Genomic DNA, 10,950 nt, shown 5'->3' with positions numbered 1-10,950 from the left:
CGCCCAGTGTTAAATCTTCACACTCCTTAGAAGGCCCTCGAAACTCGGAGAGACATCGTAGCTCAGGGGTTAGACCCCTCGCCCCGCACCCCCCCACAGCCCCTGTAGCTCAGGGGTTAGACCCCTCGCCTCGCACCCCACAGCCCCTGTAGCTCAGGGGTTAGACCCCTCCCCTTGCACCCCACAGCCCCTGTAGCTCAGGGGTTAGACCCCTCGCCCCCCCAGCCCCTGTAGCTCAGGGGTTAGACCCCTCCCTCGCACCCCACAGCCCTGTAGCTCAGGGGTTAGACCCCTCCCTCACACCCCACAGCCCCTGTAGCTCAGGGGTTAGACCCCTCCCCTCACACCCCACAGCCCCTGTAGCTCAGGGGTTAGACCCCTCGATTCCCGGGCGGGTCAGGTCAGGGTGAAACCTCATGCAACTCCCACCCCACACAGTGCCTGTTTCCCGCAGTCAGTAGGAACCTGGTTGTCAGTCGATAGGATCACTTTTCGGGGGTAATAAACCCTTCAAAAATAAATCAATCCGTTCACTACTGTTTGTGGGGACGTCGCTGGACACAATTGACTGCCGTGTTTTGCCCAAAAAATAGTCACTACACTTTACAGTGTATCCTGTGAAGCGCTTTGAGACGTCTCGACGATGTGATCAGACGCCGGGGAAAATACCAGGATTATTATTATGATTATATTTACCTTCTCGAGACGACAGCTGCTGTAAACATCCAGGTCGAAGAATCCTGGGATCAACAGCAGGTTCGCAACTTTATTTGCGTCCACGGAATACTATAGGAGCGAGGAACAAGGTGTCAGCCCGGCTCAGAGAGTGTGTGTGTGTGTGAGCCCGGCTCAGAGAGTGTGTGTGTGAGCCCGGCTCAGAGAGTGTGTGTGTGTGTGTGAGCCCGGCTCAGAGAGAGTGTGTGTGAGCCCGGCTCAGAGTGTGTGTGTGCGTGAGCCCGGCTCAGAGTGTGTGTGTGTGTGAGCCCGGCTCAGAGTGTGTGTGTGTGTGAGCCCGGCTCAGAGTGTGTGTGTGTGTGAGCCCGGCTCAGAGTGTGTGTGTGTGAGCCCTGCTCAGAGTGTGTGTGTGTGTGTGTGTGTGAGCCCGGCTCAGAGTGTGTGTGTGCGTGAGCCCGGCTCAGAGTGTGTGTGTGCGTGAGCCCGGCTCAGAGTGTGTGTGTGTGTGTGTGTGTGAGCCCGGCTCAGAGTGTGTGTGTGTGTGAGCCCGGCTCAGAGAGAGTGTGTGTGTGTGAGCCCGGCTCAGAGAGCGCGTGTGTGTGTGTGAGTCCGGCTCAGAGTGTGTGTGTGTGTGAGCCCGGCTCAGAGAGAGTGTGTGTGAGCCCGGCTCAGAGTGTGTGTGTGTGTGTGAGCCCGGCTCAGAGAGTGTGTGTGTGTGTGTGTGTGTGTGAGCCCGGCTCAGAGTGTGTGTGTGTGTGAGCCCGGCTCAGAGTGTGTGTGTGTGAGCCCGGCTCAGAGAGCGCGTGTGTGTGTGTGAGTCCGGCTCAGAGTGTGTGTGTGTGTGAGCCCGGCTCAGAGTGTGTGTGTGTGAGCCCGGCTCAGAGAGCGCGTGTGTGTGTGTGAGTCCGGCTCAGAGTGTGTGTGTGTGTGAGCCCGGCTCAGAGTGTGTGTGTGTGAGCCCGGCTCAGAGAGCGATGATGAGGAGGGAGATGATGAGGAAGGTGCTGACCTTGGCGAGCAGTTGAGGAAGAACCACAATCAGATGTTCTGACAGCTTCATCCTGTCCTCCACCTGCAGCTTCTTGTCCCTCGCCGTCAGCAACTGTAACACACACAGTGTGACCCCCACACACACAGTGTGACCCCCACACACACAGTGTGACTCCCACACAGTGTGACACACACACAGTGTGACACACACACTCACACTGTGACATATACAGTGTGTGACTGTGTGGGTTGGGGGTGTGTGTATGTAATGGGTATGTGTAGTGGTGAGGGGCGGTGTGTGTGAGGGGCGGTGTGTGAGAGGGGCGGTGTGTGAGGGGCGGTGTGTGAGAGGGGCGGTGTGTGAGAGGGGCGGTGTGTGTGAGGGGCGGTGTGTGCAGGGCGGTGTGTGAGGGGCGGTGTGTGAGGGGGCGGTGTGTGCAGGGCGGTGTGTGAGGGGCGGTGTGTGCAGGGCGGTGTGTGAGGGGCGGTGTGTGAGAGGGGCGGTGTGTGTGAGGGGCGGTGTGTGAGGGGCGGTGTGAGAGGGGATGCGCGGGGAGAGATGTGTGAGGGGGTGTATGGGGTGGGGTTGTGTATGAGAAGGTACAGGGGTCTGAGGGGACCATTACCCTTTTCCCTGAGGTCCTGCCGATGGGGGGATGAATCTCCACAGCCTGTCGCATGGAGCAAACCATCAGCTGTATCACAGCGTCTTCCTCCTGATCAGTGAGCCCTGTACACACACACAGTCACTACACCTCCCCACACAGTCACTGCACCTCCTCACACAGTCACTGCACCTCCCCACAGTCACTGCACCTCCCCACACAGTCACTGCACCTCCCCACACAGTCACTGCACCTCCCCACACAGTCACTGCACCTCCCCACACAGTCACTGCACCTCCCCAGTCACAACACCTCCCCAGTCACAACACCTCCCCACACAGTCACTGCACTTCCCCACACAGTCACTGCACCTCCTCAGTCACTACACCCTCCTTACACTACCCGCACACAGTGTCCTCCTCCTGGTCACTGAGCCCTGTGTGAGCACATTTACAGTCACTACACACTCCTTACACTACCCCCCCCAACACAGACAGACGTCTCACCCTCCTGGTCTCCTGTTGTCTCCTCCAGTAGCAGCTCAGTCATACTCTCCCAGTCCTTCAGCACTGACCCGGCACAGTCCCACACACTGTCCACCAGGTACGCACAGTGTTCATGTAACTAGAGACACACAGAGAGAGACACAGAGTGTGTGAGACAGAGAGAGACAGAGTGTGTGAGACACAGAGAGAGAGACAGAGTGTGTGAGTGTGAGACACACAGAGAGAGACACAGAGTGTGTGAGACAGAGAGAGACACAGTGTGTGTGAATGTGAGACACACAGAGAGAGACACAGAGTGTGTGAGTGTGAGACACAGAGAAAGACAGAGTGTGTGAGTGTGAGACACACAGAGAGAGACACAGTGTGTGTGTGTGAGACACACGGAGAGAGACACAGAGTGTGTGAGTGTGAGACACACAGAGAGAGACACAGAGTGTGTGAGACAGAGAGAGACAGAGTGTGTGAGACACAGAGAGAGAGACAGAGTGTGTGAGTGTGAGACACAGAAAGAGAGACACACAGAGTGTGTGAGGCAGAGAGACAGAGTATGTGAGTCAAAGAGAGACAGAGTGTGCGAGTCAGAGAGAGAGACAGTGTGTGAGACAGAGAGAGACAGAGTGTGCGAGTCAGAGAGAGACAGTGTGTGAGACAGAGACAGAGTATGCGAGTCAAAGTGAGACAGAGTGTGCGAGTCAGAGAGAGAGAGACAGAGTGTGTGAGACAGAGAAACAGTGTGTGTCAGAGAGAGACAGAGTGTGTGAGTGTGAGACACAGAGAGAGAGTGACAGTGTGTGAGTCAGAGAGAGACAGCGTGTGAGTCAGAGAGAGACAGAGTGTGTCAGAGAGTGTGTGAGTGTGAGACACAGAGAGAGAGAGAGACAGAGAGTGTGAGTCAAGAGAGACAGAGTGTGTGTCAGAGAGAGTGCGTGAGTCAGAGAGAGACAGAGTGTGTGTGTCAGTGTATGAATGTGAGACACAGAGAGAGACAAAGTGTGTGAGACGAGAGTGTGTGAGTCAGAGAGACAGAGTGTGTGTCAGAGAGTGAGACACAGAGAGAGAGTGTGTGTGAGACAGAGAGACAGAATGTGTGTCAGAAAGTGTGTGAGTGTGAGACAGAGAGAGAGAAACAGAGTGTGTGTCAGAAAGTGTGTGAGTGTGAGACACACAGAGAGAGAGACAATGTGTGAGTGTGAGACAGAGTGTGAGTGTGTGACACAGAGAGAGACAGACACAGACACAGAGAGAGAGGGAGGCAGACAGACATAAGAGAGAGAGAGTGCACATTCCACTCGACACGGGGAGTGTGATACGGGCAAAGAGTGAGCACAAGGAGATCACTATTCTGGAGCGTTGGGTGTGCCTCACACCCAGTGCTCTTACCCCCTCACCCTCCCCACACTCCCTCCCCCCCCCTCAAACATACCCTCCCCTCACACACCTTCCCCAGCCTCACAACCCCTCACCTCTCACACACCCGCTCCCCACCCCCACACACCTTCCCCCCTCGCACACCCCCTCCCCACCCTCACACACCTTCCCCAGCCTCACAACCCCTCCCCTCTCACACACCCGCTCCCCACCCCCACACACCTTCCCCCCTCACACACCTCCTCCCACCCTCGCACACCCTCCCCACCCTCACACACCCCCTCCCACTCTCACCACCGCCCCACTCACCTCACTCTCCAGGAAGAAAGCTACAAGAACCTTCACAAACACCCGGTTGAAGTTGTTTCGTCCGCGATCCTTGACCCCCAACTCACTCTGCTCCTCCTCACAGAGAGCCTTCAGCCTGGGAGAGAGGGAGAGGAGGAGGGTGAGAGAGGGAGAGGAGGAGGGTGAGAGAGGGAGAGAGTGCACGAAAGAGAGAGTGTGTGTGAGAGAGCGTGAGAGAGAGCGAGAGCGTGAACGAGAGTGTGAAAGAGAGTGCGTGAGTGAGAGCGTGAGTGTGAGAGAGCGCGCGTGTGTGAGATAACGCGTGAGAGTGAGCGCGTGAGAGAGCGCGTGTGAGTGAGCGCGTATGAGAGTGAGAGCGTGAGAGAGTGCGTGTGAGTGAGTGTGAGGGAGCGCGTATGAGAGTGAGAGCGGGAGAGCGCGTGTGAGAGAGTGCGTGAGAGAGTGAGTGTGAGTGTGAGAGTGCGCGTGAGAGTGTGAGCGCGTAAGAGTGAGAGTGTGAGCGTGAGAGAGTGCGTGAGAGTGAGTGAGTGTGAGAGAGTGAGTGTGAGAGTGTGAGAGTGTGTGAGCGAGTGAGATCACGAGGTTCTCGATAGTTCGGTGGAAAACCAGGGTTCGGGGATAGTTTAGGAAAGAATGGAAGAGGGTTTCCCGTAATCGAGGAAGCGGAACAGTCGGGGAATCCGGACCCCTCACCCTGTGGCTGAATCAGCTTTACTTTGTAATAAACCAATTCTCTACGTATCGAGTTCAGCGTCGAACGTGTTAAGTCATTCGGAGAGAAGGGACTGAGGTTCATGAGAGAGAGAGAGAGAGAGAGAGACAGAGACTCACTTGATGTACAGGAAATTGCCGGCAGCAGTTGCTGTTCCTCGATGAGCTGCATAAACCAGCGGGTAAACACACTCACAGTCCTCGGCTCGCAGTACATCCTCCACATTCCTACACACACCAGGCACAGTGAGAGGGAGAGAGACACACAGTGAGAGAGAGACAGAGAGAGAGACACACAGAGAGAGAGACACACAGTGAGAGAGAGACACAGAGAGACACACAGTGAGAGACACACACACACACACAGAGGACACACAAAGTGAGAGAGAGAGAGAGACACAAAGTGAAAGAGAGAGAGAGACACACACACAGTGAGAGAGACAACAGAGATAGAGAGACACAAAGTGAGAGAGAGAGAGAGACACAGAGAGACACACAGAGAGAGGGACGGAGAAACAAGGAGACAGAGAGAGAGACACAGAGACAAACAGAGACTGGAGATGGGGGTGAGGGTGGGGGTGAGGGTGCGGATGTGGGTGAGGGTGGGGGTGCGGGTGAGGGTTGACTTACTGTAAGAGCAACGTCAGGAGCTGAACAGCTTCAAGAGCCACATCGTAATTCACATCCAGCACCATCGATACCATCCTGTCCTGTAACACACGCCCTCCTCGTGTCAGTCACACACGCCCTCCTCGTGTCAGTCACACACGCCCCCTCGTGTCAGTCACACACGCCCCCCTCGTGTCAGTCACACACGCCCCCCTCGTGTCAGTCACACACGCCCTCCTCGTGTCAGTCACACACACACACTGTGTCAGTCACACACACCCTCCTCGTGTCAGTGACACACGGGAGGGGGAGACAGACAGACGTTACCCTGAAGCGGTTGGTGAACAGTTCCAGTTTCTGTGCTGTCTCCTTGTCGGAGTAAAGTCCCTGCAACGTCTTCAGGCACTTCAGACGCACCTCAGCCTCCTGTGAGTGAGAGAGAGAGACAGAGTGTGAGACAGAGAGACAGGGGGAGAGGGAGTGAGGTAGAGAGAGAGAGACAGAGAGACAACAGCGTCCCTCATGCAGTGTCATAGAGCGCTCGATAGTGACGGGAGCCAGTGGGGGCTGGCGGGGGCTGGGGGGAATGGGTTTAGTGGGGGTGATGGGGAGCCAGTGGGGCTGGCAAGGGCTGGGGTGATGGGTACAGGGTTTAGTGTGTGTGATAGGGAGCCAGTGGGGGCTGGCGAGGGCTGAGGGGATGGGGTTTAGTGGGGGTGATGGGGAGCCAGTGGGCCTGGCGAGGGCTGGGGGGATGGGGGGACGGGGTTTAGTGGGGGTGATGGGGAGCCGGTGTGAGAGCTCCCCCCCACCACACACACACACCTTGTCGTGTAACATCCAGCCGACATATTTCAGATAACTGTCGTTCAGGAAGGAGTCGTTGTAACGTTTCATCCAAACCCCAATCTCCTCCATACACACAGCACGAATCTCAGCAACATAGTCTCTGTGTGTGAGAGAGAGAGTGTGAGAGAGAGTGTGAGAGAGAGTGAGAGTGAGAGAGTGAGAGTGAGAGAGAGTGAGAGAGAGTGAGAGAGAGTGGGAGAGAGAGTGAGTGGGAGAGTGAGAGTGAGAGAGAGAGTGGGAGAGAGTGAGAGTGGGAGAGTGAGAGAGAGTGAGAGTGGGAGAGTGAGAGAGAGTGAGAGTGGGAGAGTGAGAGAGAGTGAGAGTGAGAGAGAGTGAGAGTGGGAGAGTGAGAGAGAGAGAGCGTGAAAAAGAAAGACAAAGAAAGCCCGGATCTCAGTCACATCGTCCCCGTGTGAAAGAGAGTGAGAGAGAGGGCAAGAGAGAGAGAGAGAGACACAGACTGATAGAGAAAGTGAGACAGTGTGAGAGAGAGAGAGAGACACAATTACAGAGAGAGAGAGAGGGTCACTATATGATAATAACCTTTGCATTTGATAAAACAGTGACCCACAAACAGCCGCCGGGGGTCGAAGCGCCCGAATTATTATTGTTTTGAAGGGATTATTACCCCCGGAAAGTGATCCCCCAATCGCCTGACAAGCGACTGACTGCCGGGGACACAGGCGCGTGGGGGGGGTGTGTGTGTGTGTGTGTGTGTTCGTGTGTCTCTCTGTGTCCGTGTGTGTGTGTGTGTGTGTGGAAATAAGGAAACCGCCTAAGGTTTCGCCCTGTCCTGACCCGCCCGGGAATCGAACCCGGGCCCTCTCGCTTGCGAGGCGAGGGGTCTAACCCCTGAGCTACAGGACGGTGTGGGTGTGTGTGGGTGTGGGTGTGTGTGTGGGTGTGTGTGCGCGTCTCACCGATATCTGTGCACGAAGACTCCCTTAAAGATGGCGTTCATCATGTTCTCCAGCTCTTCCTGGTTCTGCTGTAGCTGTTGAAGGACAGACAAAGGGTTAAATATGTGACTTGTTTTACTATATTATTATTATTATTATTATTATTATTATTATTATCGGTCCCCAAACCACACCACACAGTCACTACACTTCACGGTACATCCTGTGAAGCACTTTGTGACGTCTCCAGGTCGCGATCAGCTGCCGTGTTAAACGTGAGAAATTATTATTGTTGTTATTATTAATAAACCCCAACACTGTGGGAATCTTCCAACCGACGCCCCCCCCCACTCCCCGCAATTTCTCCTCTTCCCTCGTTCTGCCTCCCTCCCCCCTTTCACTCTCTCTCTCTCTCTCCCTCCCTCCCACAACTCTCTCTCTCTCTCCCCCCCCCAAACTCTCTCTCTCCCCCTCCAATTCTCTCTCTCTCTCTCCCCCCCCCAACTCTCTCTCTCTCTCCCCCCCAACTTTCTCTCTCCCCCACAACTCTCTCTCTCCCCCCCACTCTCTCTCTCCCCACCCCCAACTCTCTCTCCTTCTCCCCCCCAACTCTCTCTCCTTCTCCCCCCCAACTCTCTCTCCCTCCCACCAACTCTCTTTCCCTCCCCCACCTCTCCTCTATCACCCCACCGCCCTCTCCCCCCCCCACCCCCGACCCTGTTACCTGGCTGCGTTGCTGGAGGAGGGTCTCCAGCCTGTCGGCTGCTCTCTTGCCGGGGGGTTTGTTTCTCTCGCTCTCATATTGTCGCTGCTGATTGTCCTGGTGAACAGTCACAGTGAGAGCCACGTCCACCAGCCCTGACATCAGCTTCAGCGCTGGGGGGGGGGGAGAGAGGGGAGAGAGAGAGAGGGTGGTGAGAGGGGTGTGGAGAGAGAGGGGGAAATGGAGAGAGTGTGTGGGGGGGAGAGAGAGAGGGGGGGAGAGGGAGAGTGGGGGGGGGGAGAGAGAATGGTGTGGGGGGGAGAGTGGTGTGAGGGGGAGAGAGGGTGGGAGAGAGAGTGGTGGAGGGGAGAGAGAGAGTGGAGGGGGGGAGAGAGAATGGTGTGGGGGGGAGAGAGGGAGACAGTGGTGTGGGGGGGAGAGGGGTGGGAGAGAGAGTGGTGGAGGGGGGGAGAGAGAGAGGGCGGGGAGGGGGGGAGAGAGAGTGGTGTTGGGGGGAGAGAGAGAGAGTGGTGGAGGGGGGAGAGAGGGAGAGAGAGGCAAAGTAAGTATGTGTGCATGTGAGAGAGACCAGTCAGCACCCCACCACCCCCACACGCACTCCCGACACGCACACACACACTCCCCTGACACGCACACACACACTCCCCACGGTGGCTCACCTATCAGGGTGCTGGTGTGTCTGAAGGCTCTGACCTGTGAGTCGGACAGGCCGGTGAGCAGGGAGATCAGGGAGTCCATCATGTACTCGTCATACAACACGTTATACTGACACCCTCTCACCAGCACCCGCACAAACTCACTGAGCGTCACCCCGAACTTCCTCCACGCCGGGCCCGGCGTGGACAGGGGGTAATAGCCACTGTCCTGGGGGCAGAGAGAGAGAGAGAGGGAGCGTGAGAGCGAGAGGGAGGGAGTGCGAGAGAGAGAGGGAGTGTGAGAGAGAGGGGGAGGGAGTGCGAGAGAGAGAGAGAGAGGGAGTGTGAGAGCGAGAGGGAGGGAGTGCGAGAGAGAGAGGGAGTGTGAGAGAGAGAGAGGGAGGGAGTGCGAGAGAGAGAGAGAGGGAGTGTGAGAGAGAGAGGGAGGGAGTGCGAGAGAGAGAGTGTGAGAGAAAGAGAGAGGGAGGGAGTGCGAGAGAGAGAGACAGAGAGGGTGTGAGAGAGAGTGTGTGAGAGGGAGAGTGCGAAAGAGAGAGAGAGGGAGTGAGAGAGAGTGTGTGAGAGAGTGTGTGAGAGAGAGGGAGAGTGAGTGTGTGAGTGAGGGCGAGGGAGTGTGTGAGAGAGTGTGTGAGAGGGAGAGTGCGAAAGAGAGAGAGGGAGTGAGAGAGAGAGTGTGTGAGAGAGTGTGTGAGAGGGAGAGAGTGAGTGTGAGAGAGGGGGAGAGAGTGAGTGTGTAAGTGAGAGAGAGTGTGTGTGAGGGAGAGTGTGAGTGAGAGAGGGAGTATGTGGAGTGAGAGAGAGGGAGAGTGTGTGAGAGAGTGTGTGAGAGAGAGGGAGTGTGTGAGTGAGAGAGTGAGCGAGAGTGTGTGTGAGAGACAGTGAGTGAGAGAGAGGGAGTGTGTGAGTGAGAGAGAGGGAGTGTGTGAGTGAGAGAGTGAGTGAGAGTGTGTGTGAGAGACAGTGAGTGAGAGAGAGGGAGTGTGTGTGAGAGAGTGTGAGTGAGAGAGGGAGTGAGTGTGTGAGAGTGTGAGAGAGAGGGAGGGAGTGAGTGTGTGAGAGGGTGAGAGAGAGGGAGGGAGTGAGTGTGTGTGAGAGAGTGTGAGTGAGAGGGAGCGAGTGAGTGTGTGTGAGAGAGAGGGAGAGAGTGTGTGTGAGAGTGTATGAGCGAGGGAGAGAGTGAGTGTGTGAGAGAGAATGTACTCCTTTGAAGTGGGGCTCGGACCCCCCGGAGGAGATTGAGGGTAAATCCCGTCACCTCATCAAACTCCTCGGTCAGTTTGCGGATAATCTCCGTGTTCTGCAGCTTCTGGAGCATCGCTGGTGAGATCACACCTACAGCCAACAACAGGCGTCAGGCACACACTCACACTCACCCGCACACTCACACTCACCCCTCATACACTCGCAACTCACCCCTCACACCCTCCCACTCACCCCACACTCGCACACTCACTTGCGCATTCACCCCTCATACACTCACCCCGCACAAACTCGCACACTCACTCTCGCCACACTCTTCACACTCACTCTCACCCTCGTGCACTCACCCTCCACAATCGCACTCACCACTCCCACTCACCCCACACTCACACTCTCGCACACTCACCTCAGACTCGCACACTTACTCTTGCAAACTCACACTCTCACACACTCACTCTCACCCCTCACACATTCACATTCTGTTAGCGTTCATTGCAAAGGGTTTATAGTACAAGAGAGGGAAGTCTCACTGCAACTGTATAGGGCTTTGGTGAGACCGCACCGAGAGATGTGTGCAGTTTGTGGTCCTTATTTAAAAAAGGACTACTTGCCCTCGAGGGGGTGCAGCGTAGATTCACTCGGTTAGTGCCTGGGATGAGGGGACTGACCTATGAGGAGAGGCTGAATAAACGAGGACTGCATTCTCCAGAGTACAGAAAGAATTAGGAGGATCTTATTGAGACATATAAGATCCTTAAAGGGCTGATAAAGTAGTCACTGAGGTCTGTTCCCCCAATAGGAGAATCTATAACCGGGGACACAGCCTGAAAATATGAGGGTCAGCCTTTG

The 10,950-nt window shown here is 56.0% G+C and overlaps 2 protein-coding genes across 2 annotated transcripts in view; one reads left to right on the top strand and one right to left on the bottom strand.

Annotated features, from left to right (window-relative positions):
* Positions 1 to 61, top strand: part of LOC121851466 (cohesin subunit SA-1-like) — a 3,893-nt gene extending 3,832 nt beyond the window's left edge. Inside the window, exon 4 of the mRNA XM_042345322.1 lies at positions 31 to 61. Coding sequence (XP_042201256.1) covers positions 31 to 61 — 31 coding nt within the window. The remainder of the gene's footprint in view (positions 1 to 30) is intronic.
* Positions 62 to 696: 635 nt separating this feature from the next.
* On the bottom strand, positions 697 to 10,261 carry LOC121851468 (cohesin subunit SA-1-like; the record flags this gene model as incomplete). Its single annotated transcript, XM_042345326.1, is given in 13 exon segments — positions 697 to 786; positions 1,685 to 1,777; positions 2,292 to 2,395; positions 2,777 to 2,894; positions 4,454 to 4,568; positions 5,285 to 5,392; positions 5,795 to 5,874; positions 6,101 to 6,199; positions 6,599 to 6,722; positions 7,543 to 7,616; positions 8,246 to 8,397; positions 8,905 to 9,109; positions 10,157 to 10,261. Coding segments are annotated over 13 exon segments (1,422 nt in total), but the record flags the coding sequence as incomplete, so codon positions are not given.
* Between the last annotated feature and the right edge of the window lie 689 nt (positions 10,262 to 10,950).

Source organism: Callorhinchus milii, unplaced genomic scaffold (assembly GCF_018977255.1).
Source record: "Callorhinchus milii isolate IMCB2004 unplaced genomic scaffold, IMCB_Cmil_1.0 Scaffold41, whole genome shotgun sequence".
In the NCBI taxonomy this organism is placed as follows: Eukaryota; Metazoa; Chordata; class Chondrichthyes; order Chimaeriformes; family Callorhinchidae; genus Callorhinchus; species Callorhinchus milii.
This window is presented reverse-complemented; position numbering and strand designations above follow the sequence as displayed.